This window comes from Monodon monoceros, unplaced genomic scaffold, assembly GCF_005190385.1.
Source record: "Monodon monoceros isolate NGI ecotype Baffin Bay Population unplaced genomic scaffold, NGI_Narwhal_1 Super_Scaffold_11, whole genome shotgun sequence".
NCBI classification, from domain to species: Eukaryota; Metazoa; Chordata; class Mammalia; order Artiodactyla; family Monodontidae; genus Monodon; species Monodon monoceros.
Window position 1 is genome coordinate 107,836,396 of NW_021703767.1, and position 20,288 is coordinate 107,856,683.

General features: G+C 39.7%; 1 protein-coding gene across 2 annotated transcripts in view; it reads right to left on the reverse strand.

Annotated features, from left to right (window-relative positions):
- The window catches only part of KCNAB1 (potassium voltage-gated channel subfamily A member regulatory beta subunit 1), a 411,284-nt gene extending 392,184 nt beyond the window's left edge, over positions 1-19,100 (reverse strand). The window contains exon 1 of one of the 2 annotated variants that reach the window (XM_029215066.1): positions 18,768-19,100. In XM_029215066.1, the coding sequence (XP_029070899.1) occupies positions 18,768-19,042 (275 nt within the window). In that variant the 5' untranslated portion in view covers positions 19,043-19,100. The remainder of the gene's footprint in view (positions 1-18,767) is intronic. The other variant, XM_029215069.1, reaches the window with a different exon arrangement.
- Positions 19,101-20,288: the final 1,188 nt, after the last annotated feature.

Genomic DNA, 20,288 nt, shown 5'->3' on the forward strand with positions numbered 1-20,288 from the left:
TTAGAGTTTATTATCATTGGTAGATTTGTTTACTGATTTGGATGCTCTCTTCCTTTTTTTATATATATATATATATTTTTTTCCTTTTTCTCTTTTTGTGAGTGTGCATGTGTATGCGTCTTTGTGTGATTTTGTCCCTATAGCTTTGCTTTTACCATTTGTCTTAGGGTTCCGCCTGTCTGGGTTTTGTTTTTGTTTTTTTTTAGTATAGTTTTTAGTGCTTGATATCATTGGTGGATTTCTTCTTTGGTTTGGTTGCTCTCTTCTTTCTTGCTTGCGTTTTTTTAAATTTTAATAATTTTTAAAATTTTTTATTTTAATAACTTTATTTTATTTTATTTTTCTTTCTTTCTTTCTTTTATTCTCACTTTTCTTCTGAGCCGTGTGGCTGACACGGTCTTCGTGCTCCAACCAGGTGTCAGGCCTGTGACTCTGAGGTGGGAGAGCCGAGTTCAGGACATTGGTCCACCAGAGACCTCCCGGCTCCACGTAATATCAAATGGCAAAAGCTCTCCCAGAGATCTCCATCTCAACGCTAAGACCCAACTCCACTCAACAACCAGCAAGCTACAGTGCTAGACACCCCATGCCAAACAACTAGCAAGACAGGAACACAACCCCACCCATTAGCAGAGAGGCTGCCTAAAATCATAATAAGGTCACAGACACCCCAAATCACACCACGAGATGTGGTCCTGCCCACCAGAAAGACAAGATCCAGCTTCATCCACCAGAACACAGGCCCCAGTCCCCTCCACCAGGAAGCCTACACAACCCACTGAACCAACCTTAGCCACTGGGGGCAGACACCAAAAACAATGGGAACTACAAACCTGCAGCCTATGAAAAGGAAACCCCAAACACAGTAAGTTAAGCAAAATGAGAAGACAGAGAAACACACAGCAGATGAAGGAACAAGGTAAAAACCCACCAGACCTAACAAATGAAGAGGAGATAGGCAGTCTACCTGAAAAAGAATTCAGAGTAATGAGAGTAATGATAATCCAAAATCTTGGAAATAGAATAGACAAAATGCAAGAAACATTTAACAAGGACCTAGAAGAACTAAAGAGCAAACAATGATGAACAACACAATAAATGAAATTAAAAATTCTCTAGAAGGAATCAATAGCAGAATAACTGAGGCAGAAGAATGGATAAGTGACCTGGACGATAAAGTAGTGGAAAAACTACTGCAGAGCAGAATAAAGAAAAAAGAATGAAAAGAATTGAGGACAGTCTCAGAGACCTCTGGGACAACATTAAATGCACAACATTTGAATTATAGAGGTCCCAGAAGAAGAGAAAAAGAAAGGGACTGAGAAAATATTTGAAGAGATTATAGTTGAAAGCTTCCCTAATATGGGAAAGGAAATAGCCAATCAAGTCCAGGAAGCACAGAGAGTCCCATACAGGATAAATCCAAGGAGAAACACAACAAGACACTAAACAAACTATCAAAAATTAAATACAAAAAATATATATTAAAAGCAGCAAGGGAAAAACAACAAAAAACATACAAGGGAATCCCCATAAGGTTAACAGCTGATCTTTCAGCAGAAACTCTGAAAGCCAGAAGGGAGTGGCAGGACATATTTAAAATGATGAAAGGGAAAAACCTAGAACCAAGATTACTCTACCCAGCAAGGATCTCATTCAGATTCGCCAGAGAAATTAAAACCTTTACAAACAAGCAAAAGCTAAGAGAATTCAGCACCACCAAACCAGCTTTACAACAAATGCTAAAGGAACTTCTCTAGGCAGGAAACACAAGAGAAGGAAAAGACCTACAATTAACAAACCCAAAACAATTAAGAAAATGGTAATAGGAACAAACATGTCGATCACTACTTTAAACGTAAATGGATTAAATGCTCCAACCAAAAGACACAGACTGGCTGAATGGATACAAAAACAAGACCCATATATATGCTATCTCCAAGAGGCCCACTTCAGACCTAGGGACACAAACACACTGAAAGTGAGGGTATGGAAAAAGATATGCATGCAAATGGAAATCAAAAGAAAGCTGGAGTAGCAATTCTCATATCAGACAAAATCGACTTTAAAATAAAGACTATTACAAGAGACAAAGAAGGACAGTACATAATGATCAAGGGATCAAACCAAGAGGTAGATATAACAATTGTTAATATTTATGCACCCAACATAGGAGCACCTCATTACATAAGGCAAATGCCAACAGCCATAAAAGGGGAAATTGACAGTAACACAATCATAGTAGGGGATTTTAACATCCCACTTTCACCAATGGACAGGTATACAGAAGATATACAGATTGCCAACAAACACATGAAAGGATGCTTAACATCACTAATCATTAGAGAAATGCAAATCAAAACTACAATGAGGTATCACCTCACTCCAGTCAGAAGGGACATCATCAAAAAATCTACAAACAATAAATGCTGGTGAGGGTATGGAGAAAAGGGAACCCTCTTGCACTGTCGGTGGGAATGTAAATTGATACAGCCACTATGGGAACAGTATGTATGGAGGTTCCTTAAAAAACCAAAAATAGAACTACCATATGACCCAGCAATCCCACTACTGGGCATATACCCTGAGAAAACCATAATTTAAAAAGAGTCATGTACTACAATGTTCATTGCAGCTCTATTTACAATAGCCAGGACATGGAAGCAACCTAAGTGTCCATCGACAGATGAATGGATAAAGAAGATGTGGCACATATATACAATGGAATATTACTCAGCCATAAAAAGAAACGAAATTGAGTTATTTGTAGTGAGATGGATGGACCTAGAGTCTGTCATACAGAGTGAAGTAAGGCAGAAAAACAAATACCATATCCTCACACATATATATGGAATCTAAAAAAAAACCAAAAACGTTCTGAAGAACCTAGGAGCAGGACAGGAATAAAGATGCAGACATAGAGAATGGACTTGAGGATGCAGGAGGGGGAAAGTTAAGTTGGGATGAAGTGAGAGAGTGGCATGGACATATATACACTACCAAATGTAAAATAGATAGCTAGTGGGAAGCAGCCGCATAGCACAAGGAGATCAGCTCGGTGCTTTGTGACCACCTAGAGAAGTGGGATAGGGAGGGTGGGAGGGAGATGCAGAGGGAGGGGACATGGGGATATATGTATACGTATAGCTGATTCACTCTGTTTTAAAGCAGAAACTAACACACCATTGTAAAGCAATTATACTCCAATAAAGGTGTTAAAAACACAACTGAATTTTTTTAAAGGTCACCTTTTTAGCAACCTGGTTAGATATAACATCGCCAGGAATCTACAAATGAACAAATAAGATACCACAAAGCCCACATTTCAAACCTCCTGGGAGAGTACCTCAATTCATAAACCCACTCCTTCTTGATCATAATTCAAGACAGATTTTCTTATTTCCCATTCCTCAGCAAAGATAGCAAATTTGATGAAAAGGGCTATTAGAGGCAGACATCCTGACAAGCACAAGGAAAATTTACAGCAAGGTAAGGATACAGAAAAAGTCATGGAGGGGGAAAAATACAGAAGCCAACATTTAAAAATCAAATAGCAAAACAAGGCCTCTAATTTTCAAGGCACATAGTTCTATAGACCTTAATAGTCCCTGAAGACACTTTAACATAGCACAATAGTTGACATTTATTGAGATAAACTAGAGGTGTCAAGTTGCTTATTCAGGTTTAAAAAGTTAAAATAAATTCTTGACAGTTAAATTAGAAAGCTTCAGGTACTGGGGAAAATCTCTGGACTGAAGATTTTCACTCTCTGACAATGTCAAATGAACGAGGCCTAACAGTGAATTATTTTCTGCATTTAGGAATATTATCTTGACCATTCTCACCAACTTTTTCCCTGTTACTAGTAACTTAGTGGCTTAGCTGATTCCTAGCCCAGGAAAGAGTCAACTTTCTTTTTGAGCTACAGACTACACACTTCTTTCTGCTGCCCCTTTCCTACCTGCCTCTTTGCTGGGTCACATACACACAAATTCCGGCATATTCTTATAAAAGTTGAGTCGAAATGGTGCATTTTGTGTGTATTTTTCCCTGACATTTCTATTCCGTCTCCCCGCCTCCTGGTAGAACTAATTATTTCCTTATCTTTATTTCCATAGCGCTTCATTCACACTTCAAACATCACACCGATACAAATGTTATTGTAGACTTGTATTCCCTGAGAAGACTCTGAGATTATTCAGGGCAAGAAGCCTGCCCCATGTATCACCATATTCCCAGAAATGAACATAACAGATGATCAAACCTCTTGAATGCATTTCTGCTTAATTTTCTAGTTTGATTGTTGGAAATTCTTTCAATATTGTATATATGGAAAGAGTGCCCTTGAATTCTGAATATTGACTTCATTGGAAATTCATTCAACTGAAAATACTTCTAAAACACATTTACACTTAATATTTTTTTGCCATTTCTTTTATATAAATGACCATCTGGAACCTAAAATATTGCAAACAGACTTAAGCATTTAATAGTTTGTTCAACAAGCAATTGCTGTTTGGATAGTCACATAATGCAATTTACTAAGCTTGGAGACAGAAAGAGCTGATCTTTCTAATGCACCCCACTTGTGGAATTGTTTATGCTGACTATCACCTCCTCAGTCCCATAGGTAATTAAATAATTCAACAGTCCTTTTGGGCAGCTTGTTTCATGCCTAATGTTCACTACTATAATCAAATTAAATATGAAGATTAAGCTACAAAATGCACTTTGGGCTTTGATTTTTTTTAAGTGAACTATTTCAAACTTGTAATTAAAAAACGGCTCTTGAATTGTTCCTCAAATTCCTCACCCTTCCACACAAAAATGTGCATGTATCTTGTGTGAGAATAGCGAAATGGAGAAGGAATGCTAGAACATCATAAATGATATGCAGTTTTACTAATAATATTATATTCAAAACCATGGTGCATCCTGCTGCTGGGAACAGAGCAACTGGCTTATCTGTCTTCAAGAATCCTGCAAGTGCATTATAGAAAAACATATGTAATGATTACATTGTTTGAATGAACATACTATCGTAGATACTCCTCTTAAAGACATATACCTGCCCAGTTCTGAAACAACAGACTGAATCAGTGAGCTCTCTTGGCTCTCAACAAGGCTCTCTGGTCTTTGTTTCCATGTGCCTTATCCTGCCTCATGAGCTGTCAGCCAGAGCCTGTGGCTGTTACCATGGGAAGGGGTGACCTGCTGCACTGTGGCAACTCCACCTCACAACTGCCTGCAGTAGGAATAAAACAGAAACTGCAGGAAGGCTCCTGGCTCATTCAGCCATATGTGACTCTTAGGGTAATTTAAAAAAACTCTGAGAGGTTCAAAATGGGAGCTGAGCACCCATGGATTGACATTAGCAAGGCTGTGTTCCAAATGCCTGCCAAGCTGATATCAAATCACCATCTGCAGGTTCTGAAAGGCCATCAATCTTCTCAATCTTCTCAGTGAAACAGGAAATTGAGTTCCAAGTAGAGAAGCCAAAAGAGATTTACCCACCATGTGGCAAAGGCCAGGTCAGGCGGGTCAGGCCTGAGGAATAACGTTGAAGGGAAAGTAGTGCCTTGGCCCCTCCCTGTTACAGGAAGCAGCCAGACTCTACCTCAGCACCTCCTTCACTCTGCTCTGACCATGGTTCTGTGGCAGAGACCAGCCAGCTGCTCACCTTGCCTGTTTTCCTCTCTTCCTAGGCACACATTTGCACTACAATTCCCAGCCTCCCTTGCAGTTCAGTGTGGTCATGTGACTAGATTCCAGCCAATGTGACTTCTATCCACAGCTGCCACTTACAGTGATCTTCCGTATGATCCCCCATATTCTTCTCCTGTCTGCTGGATCAATGTCAATACTCAGCCACCAGCCAGCTTAGAAAACAAAAGCTGAAGATGACAGAATTTGCATCAGCCTGGATCCCACCTAACTGGAACTTCCTACCCTTGACTGGACTTACATGAGTAGGAAATAAACTTTCTTATATCAGGTCAATGAGGTTTCAGGATTTAGCAGCTAGGGTTACCTTTAATTAAAAAATCAATGGACTTTTATTTTGTAAAGGGCATTTACCCACAGCCTAACCTTTATAAGCTCTTTCTGGATTGGAAACCAGAACCAAATATCTGGTCTGGAGCCCAGTTTAATTTCCTGATGACTGAAGAAATATTTGGCAAGTCTTTGTTTGTGATTAGGTTGCAATGTGTGTGCCAATGCACAAAAAACTCCCAATTTGTCTTGCCTTGGAATGGAGATTTTCCTCCAAAACTGTAAGACTGACACCTGATGGTATCTCTGGTCGCTAGAAAGGCTGTTGGGGAAAGGAAACATTGTTTCAACTGTCCTTTCCAGAGAAGTGGGAGCAAGTGCTCCTCAGAACTATGAGGCTTCCTCCTCCCGCAAAGCAAAAGCACAAAATACAACAGTGAAAATCTCTGGCAGAACGTTAGCACATGCCATTTAGTGACAACCATAATCTAATATTGGAAAGGCCGGGGCAGCTGCTGCTGTGTAACCTTTGCATCCTCTTAGAGCTTGTGTGAGGGGAGATGGCCAAAGTCTGACTCAAACCTAAGATCTGAAATTGAGTTAAATTCATCTAATAAAATTCATCTAATAGAGGATGCCGCTTGCCTCTGTTCTTACATAGCTCTTTTGATGGAGAGAAGCCTGAAGATATATTGAAATCCATAATCCACTCTATTGCACAGAGCTTTGCTCTCCACCTGAGTGACTTCCTCCCCATCTGAGCTGCTGCCTGACATCTCCCAGCCCTTCAGGGCAAAGGCAAGGACCTTAAGCAGGAAGAGGGAAGCTGTGATTCCTTACTGTGTTCCAGTAAAGAACTTTGTACTGTGATGGAAAGTGGAAGGTAAAATTACTAAAGTAACATCTCAGTAGCCATCCACAATTAACCCAAACTTGGGGAGGAAATATTCTGTGGGGTTAAGAGGTAACATCTGCAGCCCACTATCCAGGTTCAAGTGCTATTTCTATTGCTTACTTGAATCTGACCATGGGGAGGATCTTTTCTAAGTTTCAGTTTCCTCCCATGAAGTGGAGATGATAAAAAATAGCCACACCACGGATTATTAGAAAGGATTAAATTGAATAATATAAGGAAAGGGCTGGGTCTATAATAGGTATTCAGTAAGCAGTTGCTGATGTTAGGAAAGGAAGGCAGGTGTTATGGTCTTTGCAGTGTACCCAAGAAACCCTGCCCACGGACTGGGAGAGAAGTGTGGCTGTATCTACCCTTGTGTTTAATAGAGAAGCAGATTAGGGGTAACCATGCTCTCAAGCCATGTTCTAGACTGAATCAGAGCCAACGTCTCAGGGCAGAAGAAAATAAAAATAATAAAGTAGCAAACATATAGTGTTATGGTTTATATAGATATAGATATATAGATTATTTATATATAGATAGTGGTTTATAGCATACCAAGGATTTTCACACATACTATTGGATCTAACCTTTAAAATCCTAGAAGATAGAGAATGCAGATGTTTCTATTTCCACCATAGAGATGAACAAACTGAGGCTCAGCGATGCTACATGATTTGCTGAAATCCACACAGCTAACCAGCAACAGAGCCATACTTTAAACCCAGGCCTCTCTATTCCAAAGACAATGGACTGATCCTCTCCACATGGAGAGAGGACATGTCAGACAGACATTTGGTCCTTGCTAATCAGAAAGGATTTTAAAAGAGGGCATAAATGTAAATCTTAGAAGAACAGGGTTCTAAGTGAAGCAAGGAGGGAAGCAGCATGTCAACTTTCTCTTAGAGTCCAGGAATTTTCCCAGGCTTAGGAAGCACACGGAAGGAATCCAGAGAAAGAAAGACCATGGAAGTAAAGTAACAGATGAAGGCTGATGGCACTCCAAAGGGGAACAGTGATAATAGCATTTGTGGAAGGGTCCTTTCTATGCACTCAGCACTGTGCTAAACCTTTGATAGATATCTAATTTAATCCTCCCAACTCTATGAATGTCTAATATTGTTATTCCCATTTTACAAGTAAGGAGACTGAGGTCCAAAGTCACATAGATAGTGGTGGGTAGTGCACAGTGGAGTCAGAGTTCAGAACTGGGCTGGCCTGACATCAGAGCTCGTGCTGATCTGCCTCCAGGTTATATAGCCCCGGAGGCTTATATAGAAAGCAAGATGTACAATGTCTCTCGTTGACTAACACCAGAAGTACACAACAAGCTGAAGGGTGAATGTAAAAAATTAATACACCAAGCTATATAAAATATACCTAAGCTGTATAAAATAAAGCTAAATAACTAAAGCTAAATTTTAAAATCACAGCATGATGTTACCCCACCCCAGGAGAAGAATATTCAATATACAGAGACAGAACTAGAAAGGCTGAGCTCGGACATGGAGTAAAATAGCAATGGCTCAAAGAGGTAACCTGGAATATACTTGAGCCTATTCACAGAGAGGCAGCCCAGGGAATCTTTTAGTCTCTTGATGGGAAAAGAAGAAAAAATTAAGCAGCAATAGACAGAAAGTGAATAAGCAGAGCCATGTTCTTCATCAGAGAGGATGTGGGTTGTTAACAAGTCCATGGGGCTGTTGTATGGATTAAATAGAATGAATATAAGAAGCCCTGGGCAGATGGCATGATGCTCTATAGGTGCTTGATAAATGTGAAGGAGATGAACTAAATAGTCTTCTGTGAACCATCTTCAGGATTTTGTCAGATCTGAGTTCCACCTCTACTCATATTTACTGAATATTTTCCTTTAAACTGACTCACTTACTTTAAATCTTAGCTTTGTCCCCTGACACGATAACCATGAATTCATAAGTTTAAGGTGTAAGTTATACATTTTTTCCTAATGCTCATGAAAACAAATATAACACCACTGAGAGATTTAATGTCCACATGTCCCCCAATATCATCTCAGGTACAACTAGTGTGCCATAGTTTTGGAAACACTGAAAGCAAGTAAAGAGCCCTGGCTGAGGTACCAGGAGACCCAAGGTCTAGGCCTGGACGATCAGACAGGCCACCTTCATGAGGCACGTTCTCCCATCAGAAAGTAGGAAATAAGAACATGTGATTTATGTTGCACGAAGGCACATGAGATAATGAAGGTGAAAACATTTCATAAGCAGGGACATTACAAATTGAAGGTGTTTGTGTGACTCTCCTTCTATTAAAGAATTTATTAAATAATTTATTTTCTAAAAAATCAAACATATCTGGCAGTGGTCAACCAATTACTAAAATGATATACTCTATATATCAAAGAGAATTTTCTACTGCTCTTAGAACTTCAGAACGAAGCATCAACTCATTTCCTTTTTCTTTCAGAGTTAACACAACTGCACAGTCCCTATAAAGGTCAGTGAGCAGAAAATCAAACTCTGCTCCTTCACTCTGGATTATGATATCATTATACCATGTATTCTCAGAGCTGGAAAGAGCCCAAAGAGATCATCTTGCCTAGTCTTCTATTTTACAGAGGGGGCAGTGGTTCTGGAGAACTTTTAAAACCTAACTATGGTCACGGAGCAAAATGGGATTCAAATCATGTCTCCAAACCCCTCAACCAATGCTACTGCCATTGCACGAGCCTGTCCTCTGGAAAGGCAGAGGATACCAGGGGAAGAGGAACTGCAGCTGCTGTGCTCTATATAATCCACTAACATCCAGTTAGGAGAGAACCCTGACAGCAAGTCAGAGGACCAAAACATGGACAGTGCCTTCAACGTGTCTGCAATTCTTCTGAAGGAAATGGACACGCAGCAACATGGCCCAACATAGGAATGTAACAGTGAGAAACTGGGTCAATTTTCTCCAGACAACCCAAATAGCAATCACAGAGATGCAGACTGAAGCAAGTCCCTACGGTGAGGGTGGGTGTGCCTGCCCAGGTATGTCTGCTTCTGACTCACCACCCTGGGGGTACAGCTGCACACGGCAAGTACAGCCTTATGGTCCTTAAGTCACAGGACATCATCGTCACCATTAAGGACCCACGTCTCCCCGGAGGCTGCTGCTGGGATGCTAGGAACTTGCTCTGGCTACCTAATCCCTGTCCTATTCAGGTTCACCCTCTCATTCCTCATCCAATCGTTCAGCAGACTGATTTACGCTAATATTCAAAACAACAGGACAACGAGCTAGGAAGCAATCTTTCTAGCATATGTCTAAAATCACAGTAAACTACCCAACAATGTCCTCATATTCTAATATCTCTGGAAAGATACTTCCATGTAATTTCTCATATAGATATTCCAAGAGTTACAGACTTAAAGAAAGTGTGCCTGCTCTAAGAAATATATATCATCTTTTTAAAAAAAGAAGAGCTTTCTCTTTAATAAGAAAAAAATCTAATCAAGAGTGTTTTCTAAGAAAAAAATATTGGTTTAAAAATTTAGAGTTATTCCATTGTAGCCTATTTCCATCACTCTGTCATCCCTGATATCATTTTTTAACATCTTTTATTAGAGTATAATTGCTTTATAATGGTGTATCAGTTTCTGCTTTATAACAAAGTGAATCAATTATATATATACATATGTCCCCATATCTCTTCCCTCTTGCATCTCCCTCTCTCCCACACTCCCTACCCCACCCTTCTAGGTGGTCACAAAGCACCGAGCTGATCTCCCTGTGCTATGCGGCTGCTTCCCACTAGCTATCTATTTTACGTTTGGTAGTGTATATATGTCCATGCCACTCTCTCACTTTGTCCCAGCTTACCTTTCCCCCCCATCCCGTATCTTCATTCTCTAGTAGGTCTGCATCTTTATTCTCATCTTGCCCCTAGGTTCTTCTGACCATTTTCTTTTTTTTTGTAGATTCCATATATATGTGTTAGCATACGGTATTTGTTTTTCCCTTTCTGACTTACTTCACTCTGTATGACAGTCTCTAGGTCCATCTACCTCACTACAAATAACTCAGTTTTGTTCCTTTTTATGGCTAAGTAATATTCCATTGTATATATGTGCCACATCTTCTTTATCCATTCATCTGTCGATGGACACTTAGGTTGCTTTCATGTCCTGGCTATTGTAAATAGAGCTGCAATGAACATTTTGGTACATGACTCCTTTTGAATTATGGTTTCCTCAGGGTATATGCCCAGTAGTGGGATTGCTGGGTCATATGGTAGTTCTATTTTTAGTTTTTTAAGGAACCTCCATACTGTTCTCCATAGTAGCTGTATCAATTTACATTCCCACCAACAGTGCAAGAGGGTTCCCTTTTCTCCATACCCTCTCCAGCATTTATTGTTTCTAGATTTTTTGCTGATGGCCATTCTGAACAGTGTGAGATGATATCTCTTGTAGTTTTGATTTGCATTTGTCTAATGATTAATGATGTTGAGCATTCTTTCATGTGTTTGTTGGCAATCTGTATATCTTCTTTGGAGAAATGTCTATTTAGGTCTTCTGCCCATTTTTGGATTGGGTTGTTTGTTTTTTTGATATTGAGCTGCTTGTATATTTTGGAGATTAATCCTTTGTCAGTTGCTTCGTTTGCAAATATTTTCTCCCATTCTGAGGGCTGTCTTTTCATCTTGTTTATGGTTTCCTTTGCTGTGCAAAAGCTTTTAAGTTTCATTAGGTCCCATTTGTTTATTTTTGTTTTTATTTCCATTTCTCTAGGAGGTGGGTCAAAAAGGATCTTGCTGTGATTTATGTCAAAGAGTGTTCTGCCTTTGTTTTCCTCTAAGAGTTTGATGGTGTCTGGCCTTACAGTTAGGTCTTTAATCCATTTTGAGTTTATTTTTGTGTATGGTGTTAGGAAGGTTCTAATTTCAATCTTTTACATGTAGCTGTCCAGTTTTCCCAGCACCACTTATTGAAGAGGCTGTCTTTTCTCCACTGTATATACTTGCCTCCTTTATCAAAGATAAGGTGACCATACGTGCGTGGGTTTATCTCTGGGCTTTCTATCCTGTTACATTGATCTATATTTCTGTTTTTGTGCCAGTACCATACTGTCTTGATTACTGTAGCTTTGTAGTAGAGTCTGAAGTCAGGGAGCCTGATTCCTCCAGCTCCGTTTTTCATTGTCAAGATTGCTTTGGCTATTCGGGGTCTTTTGTGTTTCCATACAAATTGTGAAATTTTTTGTTCTAGTTCTGTGAAAAATGCCAGTGGTAGTTTGATAGGGATTGCATTGAATCTGTAGATTGCTTTGGGTAGTAAAGTCATTTTCACAATGTTGATTCGTCCAATCCAAGAACATGGTATGTCTCTCCATCTATTTGTATCATCTTTAATTTCTTTCATCAGTGTCTTATAATTTTCTGCATACAGGTCTTTTGTCTCCTTAGGTAGGTTTATTCCTAGATATTTTATTCTTTTTGTTGCAATGGTAAATGGGAGTGTTTTCTTAATTTCACTTTCAGATTTTTCATCATTAGTGTATAGGAATGCAAGAGATTTCTGTGCATTGATTTTGTATCCTGCTACTTTCCCAAATTCATTGATTAGCTCTAGTAGTTTTCTGGTAGCATCTTTAGGATTCTGTATGTATAGTATCATGTCATCTGCAAACAGTGACAGCTTTACTTCTTGTTTTCTGATTTGGATTCCTTTTATTTCTTTTTCTTCTCTAATTGCTGTGGCTAAAACTTCCAAGACTATGTTGAATAATAATGGTGAGAGTGGGAAACCTTGTCTTGTTCCTGATCTTAGTGGAAATGGTTTCAGTTTTTCACCATTGAGGACGATGTTGGCTGTGGGTTTGTCATATACGGCCTTTATTGTGTTGAGGAAAGTTCCCTCTATGCCTAATTTCTGCAGGGTTTTTATCATAAATCGGTGTTGAATTTTGTCAAAAGCTTTCTCTGCATCTATTGAGATGATCATATGGTTTTTCTCCTTCAATCTGTTAATATGGTGTATCATGTTGATTGATTTGCATATATTGAAGAATCCTTGCATTCCTGGGATAAACGCCACTTGCTCATAGTGTATGATCCTTTTAATGTGCTGTTGGATTCTGTTCGCTAGTACTTTTTTGAGGATTTTTGCATCTGTGTTCATCAGTGATATTGGCCTGTAGTTTTCTTTCTTTGTGACATCTTTGTCTGGTTCCGGACATCATTTTACTGGTGCTGTTCACCATGTTCTAGGTCGATAGAGGAGGGGGAAGAGGAAGTGACAATCTACAGCATATGTTTTACATCATTTAAAACATGTCTAGTTTTAAACATCATTTAAAACTAGTCTTCTGAGCTAGATATTCTTATACCCATTTACAGAACCAGAGTAGAGTCAGTAGACTGCAGAAAGTGGAGGCATCCCTAATTTTGATAGATCCAATAATAGTTTTATGATAATAACAAGGGCAGGGATTATGCTTAGAACCTTTGTATAATAATACACTTACTATGTGCCAGAGGCAGGGCTTGAACCCAACAACCTGGCTCCAGGATCTATGACCTTAATCCCCAAGTCAGCTGCCTCTGTCAGGCCCAGAGTCTCCATCTGGCAGGTGGTGCCACTGGGGTGCAGCCTGCAGACTACAGGACTACAGAAGTGTGTTCTTCATCACCGGATTCCACCAACACTTCCCTTTGCCAAAGCCAGCACGTGCATTTGGTGCCCTTAAATCCATTTTCTTCCTCTTTAGGGACTTTGCTTCACTACTTGCATTACATACTTTCTCTATCCCCTGGATTCCTCCAATCTGCTCACAAACTTCTACACATCTGCTTTCTCCTGCATACTTCTCCCCGACCCTGCTTCAGACTTCAACTATCATCCTCCCTCCCCACCTCCACTGTACCTTCTTGAGAGTAGCCTCCATGCTCCACCTCTCCTTTACACCTGGTCTCTGCCCAACTCCCAAGTCTCTGAAATGGTCTCCTCTCTTCTCATTCTCCTGGCCATGCTCCCAGCTCCAGCCTCTAAGAACACTTCCAGGATGCTTGCAGGAGCCTCGTGAATAGAAGCAGCTCTCCATTCCCATTCCATACTTTCAAACGTCTGTGCCTTTGCTCACACTCTTCCCCACATGGGTTGCCTTCCCCGGTCCCCATCTCCTCTTGCTCAAGTCCTGCGCATCTTGCGGTTCCAGATCTAATCATTGCATCTGGGAGCACTCACTCCTTCCTCCGAGCTCTGTTATGATTCTTTTATGTAGCACTTCTTATTTACATACATGTCTCATCTCCCCTAAGCTGCACCTAACTTGAGGGCAGAATTCTTAATTAATTCACCTTTGTGTCACCTACAGGTCTTTGTACAGAGAGGATGTTCAATCAACAGCTCTTCAGTGTTCATTCCCTGACCGCAGGCTTGATTCTCAACAGCCAGATCTTCCTGCATAAACCCAAGCCAGAGGTTGCTATGCTCATGGATCACCTGCTGCCCTGCTGGCAGGAACTGAGTCCACCAAAACTCACCCGGGAGAACTGCCTGTGTTTCCATAGGACCATCTCTGATCCTCTGGAAGCACACAGAAGTTAATAACTTCTAAGAAGTCAGGGAGCTTTGACAGCAGAGAGGAAATATTAGAAATATAACTACTCAGTGTAACTACTCTCCAGCTAATAAACATTTATTAAGATGGTAGAAATCACTATTGAAATGCTATAGCTCAACATTCATTCATATGTTGCCTTGTCCTACTAAATGTCCACTCAGTTCAAATAAATAGGTTCAGTCAGTTCTGGTTTGGAATGTTAATTCTGATAGTATTTAAAAGCTCTTTCTATTCTATCTGTAAGTCACTTTTCTCCAGGAGGGTGGTGATCGTATGAATTCCTAAAAAGCCTCTGTAAGAACACACAGTGGTCTCTCATAAATTTTAATTGAGCACAATAGGATCCTCGGCAGTCAGGTTCTAGGTGAAGTGCACATTTTTGCTAGATATGTTGAGTCACCCTTAATTATCTTCATAAGCCTTAAATACACCATACACAACATGGGGACTCATCTTGACCCTTACTTCAAAGAGTTTGAAAGCAAAATACATTACTTTTCAAATCATTTCTACGTCATCTCATTTAATTTTTACAACAGTCCTTTATAATGCTATTAGTCCTCTTTTGCAGTCGAAGAAACTGAAACTCAGGAAAGTTAATTAACCTACCTAACAATTTGTTAAACTATAAAACTCAACCTATAGGTTCCAAATAAACGCTATCTAGTATAGAAAAAACAATGAGATAAGCACTCTAGAATATTACCAGAGGGAATGTACACTGCAAAAATATTTTCAGAAAGCAATTGCATTAAGAATAAATATATACAAGTTTATATATGTATAGGTAATATTATATATGTAATATTTCCCATTAATTCCAATTCTAGAAATAGAGCCTAAGAAAATAATCAGAGATATGATTTTTTAAAGTCTGATATAAAGATGTTTATTATAATATTATTTATGATAATGATAAATAGTAAAATAAGAATGGCTAAGCAATAATACAGCCATAATATATAGTCCTTAGAAAATTTTAAATGGTTTTTAAGATAACAAAATAGGCTGTCATACTATTAAGTGAAAAAATATAGTATGATTCCAATTCAAAAGGCTAGGTGAAAGCACACCAAAATGTTACCAGTGGTTACCCTTTTTATGTTTCTGTTTTTAAAACTTCCTACCACGTTCAGATGTTACTTTTGTAAAATAAAAAAAATGTTATTTAAGAACAGGGCTTCCCTGGTAGTGCAGTGGTTAAGAATCCGCCTGCCAATGCAGGGGACACGGGTTCGAGCCCTGGTCTGGGAAGATCCCACATGCTGCGGATCAACTAAGCCCGTGCGCCACAACTACTGAGCCTGTGCTCTAGAGCCCACGCGCCACAACTACTGAGCCCACGCGCCTAGAGCCCGGGCTCAGCAACAAGAGAAGCCACCGCAATAAGAAGACCACGCACCGCAACGAAGAGTAGACCCCGCTCGCTGCAACTAGAGAAAGCCCGTGTGCAGCAATGAAGACCCAATGCAGCCAAAAATAATAAATAAATAAATTTATAAAAAATAAAAACAACAAATAAATTTTTAAAAAATCACATCCACAGTTACACAGGAAGTAAATGCTAGCCCTTTGCCTCCAACTCCAGGAGGCACTACCCTCCCTCGCTATGCAGAGGAATGAGCCATCATATAAATACATCAGCATCACTGGGTCATCAGACAACTATGCAAAATGGCCAGTCAGTATGAAGCAAATTATATTAGATTGTTTCATACATAGTCCTATATGCAAACACAGTCCCAGAAAGGGAGTCAGAACCACTTACCACCAGACTAATGTGCATTGTCTGCCCTGATTCCTGTAATTTTATTTCTTAAATATACCAAAACTACTGGACCCTTCTCTAACAATTTCTTCCAATCATTTAATAATACCTTTTGTTTCAAATATAAGTTACCATTGAATCTGGGCATAAGACAGTCCTCAAATCCCTCATGAACTAGAATTAACCTGCTGTAAAATATTTTCATTCCATCTTCTCAGAAAAGAAATTGGAGTGACAGCCCTCTAGCAATTCCCTACTGATGGCCATTAACCAAAGACCCAAAGAATTATTGCCCATAGCAAATGTGTAATGTCTTCAAGGACTCTTCAAAGCATTTCATATTCTGTCCTGTTAAGTAAAATTTCACAGATGGATACGTTTGTTTATATTTTATATTAATCATATTTATCTTCTACCTACAGGTCTCTAATGGAGATATCACTCTTGGGCTGTGCTGTTGGAAGAAAGGACAATTGGAAGTCCAGAAAAACTTTCTGTAACTTCTTCACAGGCAACATCTATAAATGAAAGAAAAACAGGTGGCCTGGGGAACTGCACGTTCTAATGCTCACATTACAATTTGAAGGGATTGCACCATGGTTCATTGTCATTGCCCCACTAATCTCAAGAACTCAGCTGAGGCAGTAGTTCTAACATTGGGGTGTAAAATGGAAAGGAACTGGCGGTAAGTAAAACTGCCTTTTTCTGAATTATACACACATTGAGCTCTGCAATAAATCTAATTTATAAATGGGCTTAGTGCCATCTGCACACACTAGTTTCCTCCTGGAAATGTCATGCTGTAAAAATAAAGGGGCAGGAGACATTTTTCATGTTTGATGATGTAAGATAGACATGAGTTTCACTGTTCTTTAACACAGTCACTAGACAAGGGACTCACAAGGCTATTGTGAATCAATAATTAATAATATGTCCATTGTTACCATGGAAACAATCACTTCCGGATCATCTCTCCTGAATAATGACAAATTGTTATTGTCTGAGTAAAGCAGAAAAGAAGGGAGTTTGTTTTTCTTTTCCCAAAAGTTGCTGGCTCAAACTGATTACCTTAATTTATATTCACCTCTGACCTGATAAATGTTATTCCAATGTAATAGTGTAGGAATTTTATAGTTCTGTGTTAGACTCCTTTACGGAAAGTTTCTGGTCTGGAGTAAGTAAAAGACTATGTTAAGGAAGGAAAACATTATCGAGACTTTCCTTTGCCATCTAACTCTTTTTCCAGAAGTTCTTTAATAATGGCTTTAAGGTTTAAGATTTACAGATATGAGGTACATTCCCAACACTGACAAACTCATTCATGCTTTCTTTGACTGAGAACGTTCTTGCTCCTTCCTCTATTATATCCCAAATGTAGGCACAGCAGCTTACAGGAGCTTCAGACAAATCACTTCAGCCATAAATACTAAATGTGTTTCCCCAAACACTTCCAGACACTTTATCCTCTTCTACTTTTTAAATGCTGATTTTTAAATAGTGGCTTAGATTTGGAAATATCTATTTTATTCCTGCCTTGGAAAGGTTTGAAAAATGAAAGTTCAGGTGTTTTGAAGTTTGTGGTCCAACAAATTTTTAATTTATATGCATCAGTTAATTCAATTGCTAAATGTTTTCCTATAATATCTTTTTAGAATTAGAAATATAAAAATGGGGCAGCTCAGAGCAAACTGGGATGCTTCGATAAACAGAATACATTCCAGAATTTCTATGCTACCAGTCTCTACAAAAGAAGTTTTCCACTCTTTGACCATTTCATTGAAAGTAACAGTTACAGCGAATAAGTATTCTTAAATTTCAGGACTCCAGACACTTTTACTCTATACATTTTGCCTTATAAGATTGGGATTTGTGAAATTATTCCTCCTCTGCATTATTTGAAGCTGAGGCTGAGAAAAGGACAGAGAGAAAATCTACAGGGATTTGTCTTACGTTGACCTCTTTTTTAAAAAAAGTACCTTTTTCTCCTGATGCTCTTAGACAGGGGGCCCAGATCCCCAGGCTGGTGTTCAATGTGCTCTCCTCCGTACCCCCATTGCACGCTGAGCTCTCATTCAACAAGTTCACACTATTCAACTGTACACTTTTCAAAGAGGCAAAACACATTTCCCTTCCTCATCGCCAAGGTCTTAAGGTAAAGGAAGTAGAGAAAGATTGCAAAGAATTTGTTGTTGCTTTGGAAGGGGGCATTTTCACACAATCTCTGAACTCCTCTGATTGTTACTTAAGACAAATCTTAATGCCATACTCCTTCTTCCTCTCAGCTCTTGAGTGTCTACTGCCTCCTTACAAGGGTGTTTTCTGAATAACAATACAGGGAGTATTATTTGCCATTTTCACCAAGTTCCTGCTCTTTGTAGTTACACATTCTGAAATGTCAATCATCTGTAAGGCAGTTAGTTGTTACATCTCCAGCAGCACGGGAAAAGAAATCTAAGCATCCACTCTGGAGAGCACTTCCAAACAGGGTCTTATAAAGCCAGTACGGGGAGGGGCAAGGCTTACCTGTGAGGCATGCCGGTGGTGTAGGCAGTGGTGTGCTCACTGGACAGCTCCCAGAGTTTGAGGTACCAGTTCACCTCCACTTCCCGCACCAGAGCCAGCTGCCGAGCCCTGAGTTGGGTTTGCCCCGAGGGGCTGAGGCTGCTGTCTTTCCCACTTTCTGAAGCTTTCTTGGGAGATTTGTCTTTGCTCTCTATGGGAAGCCCAGATAGTTTCCTTAACTTGGGGTCCTCTTCCGAGATCTGACTCCCTGCCGTCCGGGTCCGGGCTGCCAGCATCCTGGAGGTTCGTGTCTGTCTTTCAGAGAAGACTCGAAGTCACTGTCGTCAAAGTAATTTGAATTGATTTTTCGGTTTCTGCCTCCCTCCTCTTTCCTGTCCTCCCCCATCCCCTTAACCTTATCCTGCCGCAAAGCTGTAATTGAGCCGGCTGGGGATGAAAGGGTATCTCTAAGTTTCCTAAGGAAGAGCTAAGGCGGCCACTATTTGTGATATCCTGGAACATGGAAATTTTAAAAACAACCCCCAACGACTCTGTAACACTGAAGTTTTATGGTGCTATTCCTTCTGCAAAGTTTGGACTTCTGCTTCATTTAACAATGATAACTCTGAACCGCAGAGTTTGGTAAATTATATTTGATCATCATTTCAGAGTTATAAAAAAACAACTGGAGGCTCATTAGGCATTCTTAATTAGAGTCCCTTTAGAGTTTTTAAAGTTTTTTTTTTTGAGTTTTTAAAGTTTTAATGTGAATTTCCTCAAATAAGTTTAACAATACCAAAGCACGGGCAGGATTATTCCTTTTGTGTAAACCTTAAAATAATATTTTCAATCTATTTTATAATCCTTTGGGAGAAGGAGGTTTTTCGAATGTCAGTGAACCACATATGTTAAACATGCTTTCATTTCTGCAGCCTACCATAACTGATTCAGTAACTGACCCTCTCAATACTTATGATGGGTGGAAGCATAAGAATCACCTTACAATCGAGGAGACTGAGGCTTAAGTTGGAATGAAAAAAAACAGTAGATAGGAAGTGGTGAGAGCCTATGTGTGCATGGGTCCAGATGTGTGTGTGGGCGGGGGGTATGTGCCCACTGCACATGAAAACTAGCTCTGGAAGATGGAAAGACAATTCAGTTAATGACCCTTGTTGTTAAGATGCATGGGACTGACCCACATGCCTACCAACCAGTCTGACCTCTGTCCTAGCTCAGAGGACAGTGATATCAGTGCCCACTTAGATGTCTACCACAAAGTTATTTGGTGATGCCCTAAGCCCCAGGCATCTCCCTAACCAACCTCAGTACCTCCTGTATGAACTGCCTCAGTGTCAGCTACATGTAAAGAACTCAGGAAAGTTAGTGAATTTCTCTGTCCATGCAAGACCATAAATTATAAATCATAGAGGTATAGTGAGGTCTTATAGCCTCTGAGAATGGCAGGAGAGAAAGAAGGAAAGAGGCCCTTCTTAAAGAGTTAGCTCTGAGCATCTTGGCTGTTAGCCAATCCAAGCCAAGGAT